Source organism: Perca flavescens, chromosome 6, assembly GCF_004354835.1.
Source record: "Perca flavescens isolate YP-PL-M2 chromosome 6, PFLA_1.0, whole genome shotgun sequence".
Taxonomy (NCBI): domain Eukaryota; kingdom Metazoa; phylum Chordata; class Actinopteri; order Perciformes; family Percidae; genus Perca; species Perca flavescens.
This window is the reverse complement of record NC_041336.1, coordinates 24,061,763-24,082,947: the sequence shown is the minus strand read 5'-3', so window position 1 is coordinate 24,082,947 and position 21,185 is coordinate 24,061,763. Positions and strand designations below refer to the sequence as shown.

The window sequence follows — 21,185 nt, the reverse complement described above, 5'->3', positions numbered from 1 at the left end:
CCCGCCAGAAAATGCTCCATGTTTCTGAAATGATTTTGTATTAACAATCACTTTTCTACTCTTTTTCTACCACATCTCATTGGTACTGACCAAAAACAGCCATTACTTAAACTGCCAGCCAGTGTAAGAATAGCTGTTTTTCTGCATGAAGCTGGTATGTGCTCATCTGTGCTTTACAAAGAACAATAAGTAGTTACATTTTTAAAAGGCCAAGGCACCAGGCTCCTCAGACGGACAGACCACTGACCCCGGTTCCTTGTCTGTCTTTTTTTCTCTTCTTCTTTTCTTCTATGGCTCCAGAGCATTCTCACTAAGTAAACAACAAATAAGAAAGCTGTTGTAAATTGTAACCCTTAAAAGTCTCCCTCTGCCCTTATGTAAGGTTGCGTTTCTGCCCCTCTCCTAGGTGAAACCCCAACATTGCCTTTACCAACACGCACAATGTATGGATCTGCCAGGTCAATGGTTGTCATGGTTTCAGCCGAGCACCTCAACAACCTTTTTAACAGAAGGTCAATCAGGCACACTAACTCATTGAAATTTGTGCTAGAAATTTCAATTATCTTCTATCCTAAATCAAGTTAAATAACATAAATGAAAGGTTTTGAGTGCTTACTCTACAACCAATGTTCTTTCAACAACACACTTAGTACATTAAATGAAAATTCAAGAGATCTTTCAATATTTCATTTTTTTATGCCCCAAATTCACTTTTCTTGCTGTGGATTATAATAGATCTGAAGTGAGGCAGCTGTTAGTGGACAAAGGTTTGACAAATTAGGAGACAGCATGAGATTGCAGACATATTTTGCATGTTTAAAATGTTTTGTAGCAGCAAACGATAACTAAAATTAAAAAGGTACAATATTTTTAATTTTAACTCTGATTTTGTTCTGCTATTTTTATAGATGAAAAGCCAAATCTTGCAGGAAAAATGTTAAACTCTGCTCCAAGAAAGCGAGCGAGAGTGAGGGCTAAGTGTGCTAACAATTCCTTTTGAACAGTATTTCTGTAACAATCATAAAGTGCATGTACGTCACGCAGCACTTTGACACTTACAGCATGTAAGTGAGTAAAAGGGACCTGTATTTAGAATGGTGTTGGGTAAATAATGTGAAATGTGTGGTCATGTTGTTTTAAGTGTGACACTCTGAAGTCTGTTAACTACGTCACTCTCTATACAAATTGGACGTTTTCATGTGGTTGACAAACACTGTCAATTTACAACCATTGCCCCAAACAAACCAGGAAGCAGTCGTGGAATGTGACACAAAGCCAATTACTCAAACCATCTGGCAGACGAAAATGCTTTTTATGCTACAAGTTTTTATATTGGCTATGAAAGCTGGGCAAGAATTTCAAATAAGCCTTCAGTTTATTTGAAACAAGCAAATAGCAACACATCTCAAATATGACATTTATATGAAAGCTGTGAATGCCTTATATGACTAAATTAACAGGCCAAGTCAAACTCAGGGATCATCGTTAATCTAGATATAAACATTAGACTAATGGCCAAATGGCCAAAAGTTCAAGCACAGATCTGATCCTCCTTCCAGGATGAAACATTTGTTTCATCGTTCCAGTCAGACCTCCCTGGGTTTGTTCTGTTTCCCGTGCTCTCTGTGCACTGCTAAAAATAATACCTGTAAAAATGTGGCCATAAATTTGAATATTTTTGTTTTTGTACGAGATCTCCCCCAAGTGGCAGCCATGTGTTCGGTTCTTCAACCAAGAAGAAGTTTAAACAAACATCACTGTCCGTCCATGGCTGCACACAGTGACAAAAACGCTCAACAGGGTGTCCTGTCAGAGAAGTGTAACTAAGTTTGAGAGTTTGTTAGCCTGTGACCACTCATACCAGTAACCAATAAGTATGTAAAGAAAAATGCTTCACTACATCTGACTTTGTGGTAACACTTTATAATATCTACACCCTATGAGGCATCAGTAAGGCATCAGTAAATACTTAATTCATCATTTATAAAGCATTGTTTCAACATTATTACACATTAGTATGGTATTCATAAACCCAGTTATACATGTTTTATTCTTGATTAATATCTATAATGTGTTTAATGATTGTATTTTCATGCTTTATGAATGATGGTTTCACCATTTCTAAATTAGGTTTAACATAAAGTACAAACCAGATATTTACATTTCACAAGTACATTAAGAAAGTGTAAGTAAATGATTACCAAACTATTTAGATGTACATGTATGCATGTATTTACACATGATTTAGACATGCACTAGTGGTCAGTTAGTGTGTTAGTATATGTTTTATAAACACTTATTAATGCAGCAATTCATGATTAATTCAGGTAGTTACTCATTGTTAGTTAAGTATTTGTGTGAACTCATCTAAAGTGAGAACTATGCCTCACAAAGCATTTATAAATGAGATTAAAATTTTGTGAACCAGTAACAGCTCCTTAATAACTGGTTTGTAATTGATGTAATACTCAATTTAGAAATGGTAAATCCATCATTTATAAAGTATGAAAGTTCATTAATAAAGCACATTATAGATGAGGTTTTTAATCAAGAATAAAGCATGTACGACTGTGTTTATGAATTACATACTAATGTTTAATAATGTCTGAAAAAATTCAGTATTTACTAATGCGTAACTATGCTTCATAGTGTGTAGTTGTTTTAAAGTGTTACTGACTTGGTTAACTGTTTCCACAGACAATACAGCACAATGTCATGAGTAAACTGGACAATTGAGAAATAAAGCTTTAAAGTGCTCATATTATGCTTTTTGGCTTTTCCCCTTTCCTTTATTGTGTTATGTATCTTTTTGTGCACGTTATAGGTTTACAAAGTGAAAAAGCCCAAAGTCTACCCCATAGGGACTTACCATCTCCAACAGAAAACACTGTTCACAAACTGCTCCAAACAGCTCTATTGTAGTCCAGCCTTTACTTCAGAAACAAACGTGCGTCACTTTGTAACACACGTTATAATGCTCGCCTTACTGTGCATGTGCGACTCCCAACAAAGATGGTACAGAAGTGAGATGCTTCACTCTCTAAAACGGAGAGCTCAACACACAGGGTGAAAAGAGGAGCTGCAGCAATGTGCAGTAGAACAAATATATGGTGTTTTCTGAAAATGAAACCACATAAACCTATTCTGGTACAACCTCATAATATGAGCACTTTAATAATGATTTTGCTGGGAGACCAATCTCAATAGCAATAATGCGCAGAGCTGGCCACCTTTCACACACTGGTGGTTTTGAAGAAAAGCACTGTCATTCACTCACCTCACTCACTCACATTCAGGACACCACCTTTCACTGACGTGAATATACCCATATATCTACAATAAGCTAATATCACCTGATATAATAATAGCTGATTGTTTTCTTCGTTCATTAAGTTAATTAAGTTGTTCACGAGCAGATATAGAAAATGTTCAAAAATGTATTGTCGAAATCCTTTTAGATATTTCTGGCATTGCACCTATGTAGATCCAAATCTACACAAACAACTGTGTCTGAAGTTTAGAGATATCCTGCTAAATAACAACAAAACAAGACATACGAAGGGAATTCTGGTCATTCTTTGGTAGTAGCTACTCACTGCCTGCTCTTCTAAACACAAGGTTTCCATCAGATCTGTCTGCTCTGACAGAACATAAAGCCATTGACATCTGCATGAAATGAGTTTTTTCCATGGTGTGTGTTTTATTAGTGGAAGCTCCATATTGCATCCATCCATAGCCACCCACCATAAGACACATCTGCCTCCATTCCGGTGTCTCAGCTCATGTATAGTGGCGTGCAGCAAATAAACCTGGGTGAGAGATTTGCGGCCGCCTCCCAAGCCGTTAAACCTGCTTCCTGACAGCAAATTGAAAATATGAGGAGCACTCAATTTCATCCATGAATCTTTGGAGGAAGTAATGTAAACTGATGATGTGCGTGGGAGAAGGTAAGGTAAGGAGATGGGTTACAGGGAGAATACCAGCCACTTTTTTCAGAACTTTTCAACTCTTTGTGAACCACAGCCTGAACTCGCAGTCAAATACAAACTGTCTCCAGACTATTCCCTAGAGCAACATCTGCGATGCTTTAACCTTCACTGGTTATAGTATATCCCATTAAGCTGACATTTCCATTTTGTGTCTAACAACACGGACGGATCAACAGTGATTAAAATTCCTTTCAGTAGATATCATACGTATGCGCTGTAAGCCAGCAATGGTGTGCTGTGGAGTTACATGCCCAAAGACTGGAAGCCAGTGTTTAATGATCTGGAAAAATAATAATATTTGGACCAAAGGAAATGCTATTTTAGCCATGTGGAATTATTCAAGCTATTTGTCTGGGTTTCCTTTGGAAGAGCACTGATCAAATACACTCCGACCCCTGGTGATTTAACTCTTTGATTTACTTGACACATTAGTTCTGCAGCGTAGACAATGCAGAGGATGAAGAAGCACTTAAAAACACATCACAGAAACATGTCAAATAATTAAATAGATCATTGCATAAAAACATGAAACAGAAAGAATATATGATGTCATGCAGGAAATGAGCAGCTTTTCTTCATGTTGTGTATGTAATGGTCCGACACAATTATTACAAACAGCAATCTGTGCCTCTAATTACATCATTCTCATTCTCCAGTCATCTGGCCATATTTGCACTATACTTCATAAATGTTTCGTTCCAAATATGACTCGTCCCAGATGGTTCTCAGGTGCTGAATGCTGTTTGTACAGACAGTTATCAAACCGAAGAGTAAGAGTAAGACATTACAATTACAAACCTTTGAGGAAGAAGATTATTGAATTAAAAAAACACATCTTACACTGAACATTACCAAAAATCTGCCGGAGACTTCTCAGCCAAGAAGGAATTCCAAGTCAAAATATTTAAATTTAAGCTTTTTCAGCTGTACCAACCAGACTGATGTAATGTTAATAGTTCCCATTATAATTATTTCCCATTACACCTGCTGACACATAAGTAAGTAAGTTCCTTGACATGCAACTTTTAATTATGTTTTTGTTTTTAATCATAAATGGATAACTTAATAATCAGTAATATGACTTTGTATATCTTTAATCTGAATAGTTTTGCTTCCTCTGAGTTCATCTGTTCCTGAAGTAATACGGTGTCTGCAAGCATAGATTCATGAATGACTATGTGACTCCAGACGCTGGTATCAACAGAAAATGACTGGCAGGAACAATATTCCTACCAAAATCCCCAAAGTGAATATTAATGCTCCTGCATTGCATCAAAAATTATTTTGGCATCCCAAACTATTAATCAAGAAAGCAGAATTCTGACCATAAACTAAAAACATAAAGACACCTTTAATATCTGCTCATTAATGTAAACAGAATATAATAAAACTTGCACTCTGTAATGTTTTTGTTTCATATATTTTCTCTCATTCATTTCCTCGCTCTGAACAGAAGATGTCATGTGGAAAGGGACAGAGAAGATCCTCCACCTACTGCGCCACACAGACTGTTGACCACATATGTTACTGTATCATCTGTTACAAAAACATTAATGATGTTGGACTGTCAGTGTAAACTCTCAGCGAATCATGGTGAGCTCTCAGTGGTGGCCTGACCACTTGGCCAAAGGTTTGATGCCCTACAGCAGTGTCCAACACCAGCTAGCAGTCTAACAAGTCAACTGTTAGTAGAAGGCTTTTACTGTGTCTTTGTATAGAAAAGACTGTGTGAAACGTCCATTTAAAGTGGTACTGACACGTGTTCTACCACTGGAGAGTGAAGGATATTTAGGGGGTAAACAAAAGATGAGACATAGATAATAACATAAGGTGTAAATTCTCAAAAGCCACTGGTCCTACCACAGACCCCCTCTGGACAAAGGAAACAGACAAGGAACTAAATACAGCACAGGCTACAGTGTCTACTGCATGTCACTTTGTCCATCCTTCCTTCTCTGCCTCCCCCATCTCTCTCCGTTTCAGGCCAGCAGCCTGATTTCCTCTCATTCCTCCATCTTTGTCCCCCTGTCTGTCTTCTCCATATGTCACTCTCTACAGTGCAAATATTTCACAGATACCATAAATGTGCGTATGCAGACTTCCCACCTCATTCCTGGGAGATATCATACTTTGCCATACTGTGCCAAGCGGTCACAAAGAAAATAAGCCTGCAGTGTTTTCCAGGATGTGTTTTTGCATTTCAGGCTGTTCGCCAATGTTCCCAATTTAATCATTACTAACTTCCAGTATGTGTCTGTGTCTGTGAGAAGTATGGAAGCATAAAGAATGGGAAAACAATGAAAAGAGCAATTTGAGGTGAGATTGATGCCAGTGAGTGGCCATGCAGGCCTTACTGAGAGAAAGAGCCTTGGATGCCGAAGAGTTAAATAAGTAGAAGAAGGCTGAAGAGAAACAGAAGAAAAGCATTCTTTGGAGGGATTACAATCAAATGAACCGAACATATTTCCAAATACAAAACATTTGTGAGGGAAAGACCAATCATGTGATCCTTCCTTGGTTTATTGTGGGTGCAGCAGCTAAAAACATCTTTGGTGCAGCACCATGTCCTGTTCTGTCTCACACCTCAGCAGCAAAACAGGATTAGAATTAGCTTTAAAAAGACCAAAGCAGAAGCAGTAAAGGAGCAGAAATACACACAGAGTCAGCAAACACAACCATCCTGTGAAATTTGACATTCTTTAACTTCTTCTGGCAAACTATTCGAACAGCACTGAATTGGAATTTGCACAGAGCTATCCACTGTTTGCTGGAATTACAAGTCATTCAGAAAAAAAGAAATTAACCTCAATTTCATTCTCTTTTTTTTTTTTTACTAACTGGGTGATGGAGTCAATAGATAAGACTGTGGATGGACAGTAAAGTCCAGACTGAGACATCTTTGAGTGTTTGGAGGTGATATATTTCATTGATGAAGGAAGAAAGTTAGGAGGAACCAAATGTTATTCAAAACAGCTGGCTAGATGTGGTTGTTCTAGGTCACATATTTTAGATTTTTGACTTTGCCGAGAGCAAGACATTGCTATGGCAACAGGCAACAAATACTGCAATAAATAAAATGGTAGTAGAGGGTGTAACCAAATAGTGCATGTCAAGAATAATAAAGAATAGAACATGTTTAACACTGAACCGAAGCAACACATTAGTTTATACCTACCTACTCTCTAAAATAATTTCTATGTAATCCTATTTTTTAATACTTTAGATTTACACACATCTTTCAGAGTTTCCATTCAAATTCAAAAGAGTGCTCTGGATTTCTAACGTACAGTACAGTAATATTTTCTTAAGAGCCCTGCACATCCTTGCTAAAGCCACACAGGTGTCTTTGTGTATTTTGGCTAATTGGACCTTTTCTTAAGACTGTGTGGGAATTTTCAACTTCAACCTGATCAGCTGGTAGGAAGGGACATCAGCAATGTTTGTACCTATAATACTTAAAAATGCACCTAAAAAAATCAAACAAAATAACCTTAAATATCTATATACAGTAAGTGCTTAGCCATGTAGTAGAAAGACATGTAATGGTTAAGGCTGTTGCATGTATTTTTATGATCATTCATCATTTTTATGATTCATTTTTCATTCATTTTTATGATCATTCATCATTTTTATGATTCATTCTGATAATATAACTTCTTGAACTATATACATTATAAATAATAACAATATTGATTATCTCACTATCACCCCCCCCCCCCCCCCCACACACACACACACACCACCATCTGCTCAGGGATCCAGTCAGCTTCACCCCTAAATCCTTCCGTGTACCTCTGCTCGTAGGAAACCATAACACATCTCTGACCAGATGTGTCGACCACAGTGTCAGTCCCCCCCCCTCTGATCCAAGCTACTGATGAACCAAAGTTTCCACTGTGTAGCTATTTTAGGAAGCAGTAGCAATCCTACAGAGACTAAGAGGGTTTTCCACTGTGACCTCTTAATTAGGGTTCGTCGAGAGAGGTCAAAGGGTCACCGCCCACTGTCAGTAGGACCAATGTAAGGGAACCCCCATGCCATGATATTTAACAACATGAACATCCTGGAGTGCAAAGAAAGTGTGTAAGTGTGTAAGCAAATTAGTTAATAACAAACAAAAAACAATAATAAGTTATACAATAAATAACATGTATATATATTAAAAAACAAGTATTTTTGCAGGATGTTGAATGAACCTCTCTGTATGTTTGTGGTATCCCCTTTGACAGGATCTCACAATAAAATGTGACTCTTATCTTCCTCCAGCACTCTGGGTCTCTCCGACATTCCTTCCTGTTTGTTGTCATGGTGCCAGCAGGACAGCTCCGCTATATAAGGTCCTCCTCTCCCGAGTCTTGAGCCAGAACGACAAAGAGATCACAACCTTCTGCTACACCACAGCCAGAGAGGAGGGACGATTCAACCCCAAACCAAAGGACTCAAATCAGCTCCAATAACGACAAATAAACACTTTTTAGACTGCAGATATTTTTGATTCTGCTCTACTTAACAGGAAGATGACCAATCTGTCACAGAGAGCTCTTTTTGTCTTCTTTACAGCACAGGTAGGCACTGTTTTCATTTAGAGAGTGTTCTATATTGTGACGCCAGATACTCTGAAGAGGTTTAAGTTAAAGACAATATTTTATTTTATAAAAAAAAATCTTTTCACTTGGATTATTTTTCAGACAATAATTTCATAATTAGAAGATGCTGCTACTTCTGTAATTTTCACAGAAGAATTTAAGTGCAATTTCAAAGCATTACATGGCATCTTAATTTGTATAAATTGATGAATGGAAAAACATGTTTTAGCCACTTTTTACCAACAGTACAAATGAGTTTCACCAAGTGAGCAAGTAACTGTTATGAAAGTTTACTGAAGTCACTGTTTGATACGCTGCAAATGCCTCCTTTTTCACAAGATATGTAAATTTAAACTACCCTACAAAATTTGCTTTTGTTCCCTGTAAAAAAAAAATTTAAATTCCATTTGTCAAAAACTCGTCACTTTGGTTGGATTAGAGAGAAAAAGACTTTCATCAACAGGTAAAACACCAATTCTTTTTTCTCTCCCAGGTGTTTACTCAAGTCTGGTCACAGGTGTGTCCTCGGCGATGCCAGTGCCCTAAGGCGCCCCCCATGTGTCTCCCTGGGGTGCCTTTGATCCTGGATGACTGCGCCTGCTGCCTGGTGTGTGCCCGTCAGAAAGGGCAGGTCTGCTCTGAAGCGAACCCCTGTGACACACGCAAAGGGCTGCAATGTGAATACACCGCTGACGTCCACAAGAGGACTGGTATCTGTGCCGGTGAGTGGGCAATGACATTGTATGCAGGATGTCCAGTATGACATCAGTTATACTTCTTTTGAATGAGAGATGTTTTAATTAAAAACGAAGAAGAAATAAAACCACTCTTAAAGCCTTTTTTCCTGTTTTGTCTCTTTCCTCCAGCTCATGAAGGAGATGTGTGTGTTTTGGACGGTTCTGTCTATCAGAACGGCCAGACCTTCTTTCCCAGCTGTAAGTACCAGTGTATGTGCCGTAATGGGCAGATCGCTTGTGTGCCGCGCTGCACCGTGGACGTGATGCTGCCCGGGCCGGACTGCCCCATGCCACGCAGGGTCCTGGTGCCTGGAGAGTGCTGCGAGAAGTGGGTGTGTGAGCCCCAGGGCGAGGCCAGTGCACTGGGCGGCTTTGCCATGGCGGGTGAGTAGTCTGGAAGTAGGGTGAGATGGGATGAAATATATATACTACAGATAGACACATACAATCACCCATTCCTCTTTGACGTTAGTGTCACTGCAGTGCGAGACACAAAGTTTAAAGGTTATGTACATTTCTCTGACCTCATCAGGGTAAGGGAGCAGTAACCAAGGAAGGAAGGAAAGAGGAAAATAGAGTGAGAGCTAAGAAAGAAAGAGGAAACACAGAGGAAAGAGACAGTGTTGTCACTTCAATCTGGAATGTGAAACAGCAATGTGATGCAGGTTTTCTATAGTTTATATGATTTTTTTCATTGGTCGCTTTTTTGGTCAAGTTTTCAGCTAAACACCTTTGTCTACTTTTTGAACTTTTTTGTACCAGATGATGTGTCGATTTCTTTCTCTAATCCACTGTCCACCTGTGTGTTCCCTCAGCCTATCGTCAGGAGGAAACAGTGAGATTTGACAACTGGGACCCTAGCCTGAACTGCATTGAGCAGACCACAGAGTGGGGCGCCTGCTCTCAAACCTGCGGCATGGGGGTGTCCACCAGGGTCACTAATAAGAATCGCCAGTGTGAGATGATGAAGCAGAGCCGACTGTGTATGATCAGACCCTGTGACGACCAGCAGGACCAGACGCAGCTCACACAGCTTGCACCGAAGGTACTTTTTGGATGCCATATTCCAAGGGCGTAGCTTTGGTTTCAACATTAGTGGGGGACACATTATAACCGTGGGGTCTCTAGGTCCTCCTCCATAAAATATTGAGCGTCAAACACCTAATTTGCTGCATTTTGCGTATTCAAACCATCACACGTGTTTCGGGATGTTTTTTAGGAATCATGTACATCTTAACAACAAATCTGTTAGAGAATTAGGCCTTGTTAAAGCCAGAAGCTCCAAACTTTAAATCAACATAATTCTATCTTTATTTGTCACGCTGCTGTTGTGTTCTTTAACCCCCCAATGTAGCACAAGTAGACACAGTTCTTGTTTTCCCTACATGTTTAAAAACCCCTGAACGGTTAATTTGACCTCTTTTGGGGAGTAGCTGTCTTTCATATTTTTTGAGGGGGACAAATCTTACCTCTTCTAAATATCCCCCCTGAAATCTATGCCTATGTCATGTTCTTTTCATGTTATCTATGAGATCTACATTTGCTTTAGCTTAATTAGATGCCAGCAGCATGAGAATACATACTGCATATTTTGCTTAGAACCAGCTGGAATTTCCCTCATAAAAATCCCATTGAATGACATTCTTTTCTCAAGAGAGCTAGTTGACATTCATTCATTTGAGCGACTCTTTTCTCCCTGCAGCGAGGCAGTAAGTGTCAGAGGATGGTGAGGAGCGACACAGCCGTCCACCTCTCCTATAAGAACTGCACCAGCGTCCAGGCCTACAAGCCTCGCTACTGTGGCTCCTGCACAGACGGCCGCTGCTGCACCCCCCACAGAACCAAGACTGCCGTGGTGGAGTTCCAGTGTGCCAACGGTAAAACCACCAGGAAACCAGTCATGGCCATCCTGACCTGTGCCTGCCACAGCCATTGCCCCCGAGACAATGCTGTGTGGCAGCCATCCGAGCTGGGATACAGCGGTTATAGGTCATAAAGTCACTCTTGAGGGACAAGAGCATTATCTTTACTTAAAAAAACATAAAAACATGAGTTGCATTGACTCGAAATTTTAGATTAAAACAAGACTGTCTGCGACATATCCACAGTGAAAATAAGATTATGTCTGCTTATTATGGTTCAGAATCATACTTGTATTCGTAAAATGAGAATCCTCTTTTCTTGTTGAGATCGTAGAGAACTAAATAGCTCTCTATCGCTCTCTCCTGGAGAGCGATTTAGTTTTGTAACATCCTGTGGACAAATAACTGTCATATTCACTATGTTAAGTAGAATCAAAGCACTTAAACCTTGTGATATATTGATTCTCTCCATCCAACCACATCAGACGGTTGGACAATTGTCTGTAGGTGCTCTTACATTGTGAAGGTCAACGTAAAACAGCCTCTATTCAAGAGGTCAAATAGTATGAAGGTGTACAGTTACAGGGTAGTGCAGATATACAGGATAGTCATGGTTGCTTGAAGCCTTCCAACCGGACTGTTTGATTGACAGTCAGGTCGGCCAATCAGGAAACAAGACAAAGAGCATGAAACCACAGTTGGGTTTTGTTCAGCCTAAAAAAAAGAAGCTTCAGCAATGTAAGGAAGCAAGTAGGTCCTCTTTCAGAATGAATTAAAACATCTACTGTACTCTGACACTTTGACACCTTAATCTAGAAAAAAAAACTTTAATAAGAATACTGCAATCCCATTACTTTCAGATTGATAAAAAAGAAGAAGAAAGAGAAGCAAGAGGGAAAGAAAGGATTATAGGGTGAACTGTTACCTTTTAGTGGCACTGCCATGGACATGTTTCAACTATGGGACACATTTTTTAAATAACTGGACTGTGTGCTTTGACCTGGTCCAAACCAAGGGCTCAACCTATGAATGAGAGGTCACTGTAGTGACTTAGTGTCATTTCTAACATCCGCCTGAAATTTAACCCCCGTTGTAAAATGTATAATGTCTATGTTCTCGTCAATAAATGCAAATGTATGTTGTTGTTTTTTAGGTATAGAAGGGATTTTTTTTGTTAAAGCTAGTGCACATAACAGCTATTTTTATAATGACAAAAGTTTTGTAAATACTTGCTGTATAACTTGTTTGACTGAGTGTGTATCAAATACACAGATTTAATTGGTAACAATGATAACATGAATTGTATATGTTGATATGTGGTATTGTTTTGCTTACTACTTGAATTATATTTCACACTGCTTGTTGTAGCTGTCTAAATAATAATGCAAAACTCAACATAAATGTGTATTTTTTTGTATCAAAGTTTGAATCTCTTTATTATATTCAACACAAAACTCTTTTCTCGAATGCAATTAATTGTGCTGATAAAGGAGATGATGTTATGTGTTTAAATGAGAGGTAGCTTTGGGCTGACTTGGTTGGATCAAGAAGGAATTGGAAGGTTTTAAACTGAAGATAATAGAGGGAAGCTGGGAAATATACATTATGAATGGATAGGCATAAATGAGGAAGTAGTCGTCAGGACTAAATGTTAAATAAACGTTGCCTAAAACATTTCTCCTACAATTGGCTTCTCGTGTTGTTTGATGTGTGGCAGGTCAGTGCCCTACATCACACCGTAATGTTAAAAATTGTATCTTGGATGTGTTATGTAGGTCAAGTGTTACCTAATGCAAACAATATGGCTGCTCTACATGTATCACTACTGGAGACTTAACACCTATTTTAAAAGTAAAATAATACAAAAGATTACCAAATAGATTTAACCACATGAGAGTTAAATACTGATTTCTCTTCTCACATAGCCTACATAGCTATAGTACCATATTCTCTTTCCCTAGAAATGAATGCACATCTTTTTGCATTTGGTGTAAACCTCTTCCTGTGGATTCCCCTTTAACAGTCCAGGATGTTATCATATGGGACCCAGAAGTTACCAAACTCCCCGAGCCCCACTGACCCCTTTGAACTCTCTCTCTCTGAACCCCAAATGGAAGGTCACAGTGGAAAACCCTCTTATCTCCTGTGGGATTGCTACTGCTTCCTAAAATAGCTACACATGTGGAAACTTTGGTTCATCAGTAGCTTGGATCAGTGGGGGACTGACACTGTGTTCTACACATCTGGTTGTAGCTATGGTGTTGTGTTCTCTTTATACACAGTGAGAGCAAGCTAAACACTAAATACATGAAAAGACGGACCAAAAAGAGTTATTTGTTGTTAGTCTGTTTTCATTAGCCATTCTTGTGACATGGCTCTGGGGATGGCAAAGTCTGTCTGTCCGTCTGTCTGTCTGTCTGTCTGTCTGTCTGTTTGTTTGTTTGTTTGTACGGTTATATCTAAACAACTATTAGATGTTCTTGCCATGATGGTCCTCAGTTGATGAATCCTAATGGCTTTGGTGATCCCCTGATTTTCCCTCTAATGCCACCATGAGGTCCACATTTGTGGTTTTGAGGGAAATGTTATAATGATATAATACAAAATGAAACAATACAGGCACTGACATTTGTCATTCAAACTGGAATGTTTTTGTTAGTTAAACTTCATGAAGGTGTATCAATGAGTGGTGGACCTTCCCCTTCTTAAGTCTTGATTCAGTACTGCTCAAACAGTATGGTTGTCAAAGAACAACAGACTATACAGACTGGCTTGGTTTGACGATACTGTATTTTTTTTTATCTTGTCTGTCTGTCTGTCTGAAAATGTTGCTTTAAGATGCTGATATGGAACACTTCTGTGAGGCTGTAAGCTACCTGACTACACAATGCCAACATATTGATAATTTAATGTTTACCATGTTGTTAATTTGCAGGCAATTTAGTCAGAAACAAGGAACAAGATTAATCTCTGTAGGAATTGAATAAGAAGTGAGTGCTGCTGTTTGTATGAAGGGTAGGTAGATTGCCCCCTCTAGTGGTGTATTTGAATACAGTCTGTGTCACCATCTTCACTACAGTGATCATCAATGTGAAATCACACTCCATTCAACACTTTGTGTGGAGTACACATACTGATACTGAGGTACTTTGCGTACACTAAATGTTTAGAGTGGTTGATCCATTATAGAAATGATGCTACCATCATGTTTCACAGAGATGTAAATTTTATGTAAATTAATTTTGTATATTAAATACTGATAATTCAACACCAAATAACAAAACAAGCATACAAAGTCCTATTTACAACTTCATTGTGATTTACAGACTCACTGTATGTGAACCTTAATCATTTTGTTACACATGGTTAAGTGAGAGAAACAAGATGCTGGTTTTAACTATCCCTGCCTCTGCAAGTGCATTCACCACAGTAGAAAGAACAAGTTTCTATTTCTTTTCATGATTTAAAACGTGTTCTGATACTGCAATACTAATACAAACAACTAATACAAAGACAAAGACAATACAAAGCAAGCAGAATTTGGTATCTGGAAGTTGTGACCATTCTTTTATCTTCTGAACTCCCATTTGTAGCTTCTTACCCCAGCTGTTTTTCTTTGTAGGACTGTGGCTGTAGAATAGGTACATGCTCTCGTTGAATTTGCAGCCAGTAAAAAAGTAGACCAGGGTTGCAGTGTCTGCGTCAACAAAGGACACCAATCCAGCGTCATAGTCTACAAACACAACGACTCTCTCAGGTTTCCTAATCAAGAAGAGGTGGACTGGGACCTCATGTAGAGCATTGCAGTTGGTGTCAGTTCCTAACCTTATGACCCAGTTTTCATTCCTGGGGTAAAGTATAAATGTCCTCATCCCACGCATCAACTCTTCTATATCCAAGCCGCCGGTATTCTCTTCGGCCTGAACCTCACGGTAGAATCTTCCTTCAGGAAACTCCCTGTTTCCTGGATAATAGCCATGTCTGTTGAATTGGTGTGAGAGAGACGCTTGTATTTGATTCATGCCTACATTTTTTGCCATCACTTCATATTTGCCTTTTCTCTTGGTCTGCACTGTCACTTTTGTCTTCTGAGCCCTCTTTCCACGCTTATGTTTCATTTCCCGCACTTCTGTCTTTTTCTTCCCCATGTGAACCCTCTTGTCGACATATGCTTCCTCTAAAGGGACCATATCATGAGAGCTATGTTCTGTACACAGGACACAAACACATGCCTGGTCATTCCTGCAGAAGAGCTCCAACATCCTGTTGTGTTTCTTGCATATTTTGTCCTCCAGGTTATGCACAGGATTAGTCAGTTTGTGTCTCTTTAAAGCTGGAACTCTCTGATGAGGCTCTAGGTGCGTTTCACAATAAGAGGCCAAGCAAACCAAACAGGTTTTAGAGGCTTTGAACTTGTTGCCAAGGCAGCAGTCACATGGCACCTGTCCTGGTTTGACTGGGGAATAATTGTTAGCTATAATATTGTGTTCCTTGAAATTCTCCACCACCTCCCTGAATGCAGTGTTGACACAAAGTTTGAGCCCTTTGTTGAACTTTGCGTTGCACAGTGGACACTGACACTGCTCTTTGCCCTCCCAGTGCCTGGTGAGACAGGACTTGCAGAAGTTGTGTCCACATGGAATTGAAACAGGCTCGGTAAAAACATCCAGACAGATGGAGCACTGGAACTGATCTTCAGACAGGAAACTGCAGGCCGTGGCCATATCTAGAGGAGAGGAGAGGTTTGAAAGCTAAGAACCATCCTTTTTTACTCCTAAGTGCTACTGGTGTGAGCCATTTTGTCAACAAAAGGTGCAAAGTTCATTACACGTAGCTAACAATACTCTACAATATCAGAATATTATCAAGTATTTAACAGGGAAGTTGAATGTCACCTTCTTGGATGCTCTGCTCTGCTGTTGTCTGTCTTTGTATGCGAATGGGCGAACTTCTCTGTGTTTATCAGTTTAGTTTCATTTCTCTATAAATGATGCAATAGTGCTCCTCCTGCCCTGGCTCATACTCCACCCATCTGCTCTTCCTGCATGATATTAACCCCTTATGACATGAAACGAAAAATATGATTTTGAGCATAATTTCTGCTAATAAAACCAATAAAGAACACTTTATTACTACTTCTGGTGTCACTGTAAGTTTTTGGTGTCAGTGTAATAACAGATCCACTCAACCAAAGTAACACCAACTCAAACCACAATGAGCATCTGTGCCCAACTCAAACACTAAAAGGAGCTCTGTCTCTGAATCAAGTCATCTTGTGTGAAATTATTTGTCTCCGCTCTTAAAGAGTTAACATGAAAGGAGTGAAACTTCTGTGCCATGAAAATGAAATGAATCACTCCACAAATATTCTATTCTGTAAAACTGCTGTTTAGTTAGGTGGTTTCACTTTAAGATAGAGTGGAAAGAAGTATGAATGTGTCTGCAAATGTAACTCCAAATTTCACTTGATGAATTAATAATGTAATTTGATTACTTTTGGCCATGCATTTGCCTAATATGGATTATGAAGCTGATGTTATGCATTGTATTTCAGCCACTTCTTACTTGACTTCTATAACATTTAACCACCTATAGTTACTTGTGTAAAGTGTGTTTTTTGATTGCTTGTTCTTGTAATCAGCATTCCTGTAAAAATATATATTCATTTATCAAAAATAAAAAGTAACACCTCTTGGATTATATTTGTTTTACTGTGATAGTAATAAATCACATCAATATTTTAGTAACAACGTGATTTAACATTATATTGAAAAGTGTGAGGCCTGCAAAAGATATTAAACTAAGTATTCAAAATAAAAAAGGATCTTCTCTCCTGTCCTCAGCCAGCAGTCTTCTATCTAAAAAGCACTTCCTGTGCCCTGATGTTTTCACCAAGGCCTTTCTTTCATGTGCATGCTGTCTGTAAGGCCTGTGTAACCAGCTGTTGGGACAGCAGTTACCACTCTGCCAAACCAATCCTAAAGTCCTGGTATTTGGCTTTTACTGTGAAAATCTAATCTAATACATGGTGCAAGTATTGTTAATCATTCTTTTGTGTAGGAGGAAGAAACTATTGCAGTATCTCTTGTAAATTCCATGCATCTTTGCATAATTAATTTCCTGTTGTCAGTCTGCCAATAACTAACACACCTTTTGCTTTCCCTATTGTTCCCTCTCTGACCTGATGTAGTCCCCACCATGTTGCCCACCATTCCACTCCACCTGACCTCCACACCTATGTGCACACCTTCTCCCAGTCCCCTCATCAGCTCCCCAGTTGCTCTGAGAAAACATCTGTCTAGTCTTTGCCTTTTGAGGACACATTTTGATTTGATTTTCAAAGTTCTTTTGCATCATATTAACATGATTCTTTCATGACTCTAGTATGTAAGGCACAAAGTGCTGCATACATGGTATACATACATTGCAACACAGCTTTCATAATCAACCCGATTCAGTGTTGTCCCCTCCAGTATTGTCTCAGTTGATATCAACTGCATGTGCTTTACAAACATTTTGTATCAATACAGATCTTGGCCTCTGGAGGTTGCTGGAGTTGTTTTAAAAAGATTTATTCTGCTGATTGACAGTTGGTGGCAGTAAGGCGCAAAAAGCGTTTTCATTGTGCCAACAAAGCAAAACGTGAAAGTGCAAGTGTAGACTGCAAGCAAATCAACATGAGGGCAAACCATGCAGAAATAATTAGCTTTGCAATTTATCCTTATGAGAATGGAAATGCACTCAATACGCTTATCAGACCTCAGCGATACACACACAATGCATTTTGGTGAGAAACATTGAATGTTTTTTTTTTGTTTACTAAAACTCTACAGGGCACCTATAAATCCTGAAAGAACAAATAATATAGTGGTGCAGAACATGTCAGAGGAATATTTCTCTAGCTTTATCTCTGAAAACTTGCATCTCCTAAATTGGTTGCAGTGCTCTTCAACATGGCACTCTCCTAATTACCAGCCAGTTCATAGACCGACAATATAAATCCCATGTGTGATTGTGTGCTTGTGTGTAAGCATAACTCTCTCTGCAGCTGCTCTGTTACATTGAAAAAAACAGTTTGTAGTTAACATGCTGCTCAGGCTGACCGAGGATTAAAAAAAAGATTAATTAACAACCTTTAAATACCATCACCTTTAATAAGATTGAGTTATCTGTTTGTTTGTTTGTTGTTTGTTTATTTTGAAGGACTTTACCACAACAAAGAATGTACATTTCCTCTGATAGCTCATTTCCATATAAAAGTAAAAATCAAGTGTTGCTCATACACCTCATTAAGCCAAATTATTCTTAGTATTTCTGTTTTAGTCTCTTTCTCAAAATAAACTCCTCTTTGGTGCAGCTCAGTAGTGATGATATATGTAGTTCAGAAGGCAAGCAAGTAAGGCTCCTTTATTATACAGCCTGCCTGCACTAAACATTCCAGTGACTACACAATTTGAATAATTAAGACATAGACACAGAAATATTTAATATTAAATCATTAGATCATGCCCTTATTTTTCATAATATTCATATGTGCACATAGATCTACATACACATCTTGGTTTCTCATGCCTCCTTCATAATGTATTTTGGACTCCCAAAAATAGAAATTCAGTTTCTTTTTTTTAATAATCTTCATGCATGTGTGTGTATATATATATATATATATATATATATATATATATATATATATAAGAGGTGACTCAAAGCTTCTTGAAAAGGCTTAGTTGTGCACTTCATTTTAACATTATTCATTTAATTCAAACTTGTGAAGTTTGAATGTTCGATTTAATACTTTAACCTGAGCATCTTTATAAAAAAAGACAGTTTATGGAACATTATTGTGCATTTAAATTAATAACTAAATGTTTGGGGTCGTTGGGGTCGGGTGCAATGCCACATGGGTGGCAGTGAAGGTCAGGGGCCTCGACGGACCAGACCCGGGCGGCAGACGCTGGCTCTGGGGACGTGGAACGTCACCTCTCTGTGGGGAAGGGCGGAACTGGTGCGGGAGGTGGAGCACTACCGGTTAGATCTGGTGGGGCTTACCTCTACGCACAGTCTTGGTTCTGGAACCATACTCCTGGATAGGGGTTGGACTCTTTTCTTCTCCGGAGTTGCCCAGGGTGTGAGGCGCCGGGCGGCGGTGGGGATACTCACAAGCCCCGGCTGGCGCCGCTGTGTTGGAGTTTACCCCGGTGGACGAGAGGGTCGCCTCCCCACGCCTGCGGGTTGTGGGGAAAACTCTGACTGTTGTTTGTGCATATGCACCAAACAGGAGTTCGGAGTATTCGGCCTTCTTGGAGACCTTGACTGGAGTCCTGCATGGGGCTCCAGTGGGGGACTCCATTGTTCTGCTGGGGGACTTCAACGCACACGTGGGCAATGATGGAGACACCTGGAGGCGTGATTGGGAGGAACGGCCTCCCTGATCTAAACCAGAGTGGTTGTTTGTTGTTGGACTTCTGTGCTAGTCATGGATTGTCTATAACAAACACCATGTTCGAACATAGGGATGCTCATAAGTGTACCTGGTACCAGAGCACCCTAGGCCGAAGGTCAATGATCAATTTTATAATCGTTTCATCTGATCTGAGGCCGTATGTTTTGGACACTCGGGTGAAGAGAGGGGCAGAGCTGTCAACCGATCACCATCTGGTGGTGAGTTGGGTCAGAGGGTGGGGAAGACTCTGGACAGACCTGGTAAGCCCAAACGTGTAGTGCGGGTAAATTGGGAACGTCTGGAGGAGGCCCTGTCCGACAGACTTTCAACTCACACCTCCGGGCGGAGCTTTTCGTGCATCCCTGTGGAGGCTGGGGGCATTGAACCCAGTGGACAATGTTCAAAGTTTCCATTGCTGAAGCTGCGGCGAGGAGCTGTGGTCTTAGGGTCTTAGGTGCCTCAAGGGGCGGTAACCCACGAACACCGTGGTGGACACGGTGGTCAGGGAAGCCGTCCGACTGAAGAAGGAGTCTTTCCGGGATATGTTATCCCGGAGGACTCGGAGGCAGTTGCAGGGTACCGAAGGGCCCGAAGGGCTGCAGCCTCTGCCGTGAAAGAGGCAAAGCAGCGGGTGTGGGAGAAGTTTGAGAAGACATGGAGAAGGACTTTCGGTCAGCACCAAAGTGCTTCTGGAAAACTGTTCGCCACCTCAGGAGGCGGGGAACCATCCAAGCTGTGTACAGTAAGGATGGGACACTGTTGACCTCAACTGAGGAGGTAATAGGGCGGTGGAAGGAGCACTTTGAGGAACTCCTGAATCCGACTAATACGCCCTCTATCTTAGAGGCAGAGCTGGAGGATAATGGGGGATTGTCGTCGATTTCCCAGGCGGAAGTCACTGATGTAGTCAAACAACTACACAGTGGCAAAGCCCCAGGGATTGATGAGATCCGTCCAGAAATGCTCAAGGCTCTGGGTGTGGAGGGGCTGTCCTGGTTGACACGCCTCTTCAACATTGCGTGGAAGTCTGGGACGGTGCCAAAGGAGTGGCAGACTGGGGTGGTGGTTCCCCTTTTAAAAAGGGGACCAGAGGGTGTGTGCCAATTATAGGGGTATCACACTTCTCAGCCTCCCTGGTAAAGTCTACTCCAAGGTGCTGGAAAGGAGGGTTCGGCCGATAGTCGAACCTCGGGTTGAGGAGGAACAATGCAGATTTCGTCCTGGTCGTGGAACAACGGACCAGCTCTTCACTCTCGCAAGGATCCTGGAGGGAGCCTGGGAGTATGCCCAACCGGGTCTACATGTGTTTTGTGGATTTGGAGAAGGCGTATGACCGGGTCCCCGGGAGATACTGTGGGAGGTGCTGCGGGAGTATGGGGTGAGGGGGTCTCTACTCAGAGCCATCCAATCTCTGTATGACCAAAGTGAGAGCTGTGTCCGGGTTCTCGGTAGTAAGTCGGACTCGTTTCAGGTGAGGGTTGGCCTCCGCCAGGGCTGCGCTTTGTCACCAATCCTGTTTGTAATATTTATGGACAGGATATCGAGGCGTAGTCGGGGTGGGGAGGGGT

The 21,185-nt window shown here is 40.3% G+C and overlaps 2 protein-coding genes across 2 annotated transcripts; one reads left to right on the top strand and one right to left on the bottom strand.

Moving 5' to 3' along the window:
* The first annotated feature begins 8,364 nt into the window (after positions 1–8,364).
* Positions 8,365–12,591, top strand: LOC114557877 (CCN family member 3). The gene is made up of 5 exons (XM_028581577.1): positions 8,365–8,554; positions 9,069–9,297; positions 9,442–9,696; positions 10,128–10,357; positions 11,015–12,591. The coding sequence occupies exons 1-5, from the start codon at positions 8,507–8,509 to the stop codon at positions 11,306–11,308; spliced, it is 1,056 nt and encodes a 351-aa protein (XP_028437378.1). The 5' UTR covers positions 8,365–8,506; the 3' UTR covers positions 11,309–12,591.
* Positions 12,592–14,379: 1,788 nt separating this feature from the next.
* Positions 14,380–16,145, bottom strand: LOC114557658 (nuclear factor 7, brain-like). The gene is made up of 2 exons (XM_028581251.1): positions 16,070–16,145; positions 14,380–15,900 (listed from the first exon to the last, which is right to left on the bottom strand). The coding sequence occupies exon 2, from the start codon at positions 15,896–15,898 to the stop codon at positions 14,621–14,623; it is 1,278 nt and encodes a 425-aa protein (XP_028437052.1). The 5' UTR covers positions 15,899–15,900; positions 16,070–16,145; the 3' UTR covers positions 14,380–14,620.
* Between the last annotated feature and the right edge of the window lie 5,040 nt (positions 16,146–21,185).

Bases quoted from the DNA above. Each gene is read 5' to 3' on its own strand.
- LOC114557877 (XM_028581577.1), top strand. From the start codon at position 8,507: ATGACCAATCTGTCACAGAGAGCTCTTTTTGTCTTCTTTACAGCACAG. The intron at 9,298-9,441 runs GTGAGTGGGCAA...TCTTTCCTCCAG, and splicing joins GAGGACTGGTATCTGTGCCG to CTCATGAAGGAGATGTGTGT. The intron at 10,358-11,014 runs GTACTTTTTGGA...TTCTCCCTGCAG, and splicing joins TCACACAGCTTGCACCGAAG to CGAGGCAGTAAGTGTCAGAG.
- LOC114557658 (XM_028581251.1), bottom strand. From the start codon at position 15,898: ATGGCCACGGCCTGCAGTTTCCTGTCTGAAGATCAGTTCCAGTGCTCC.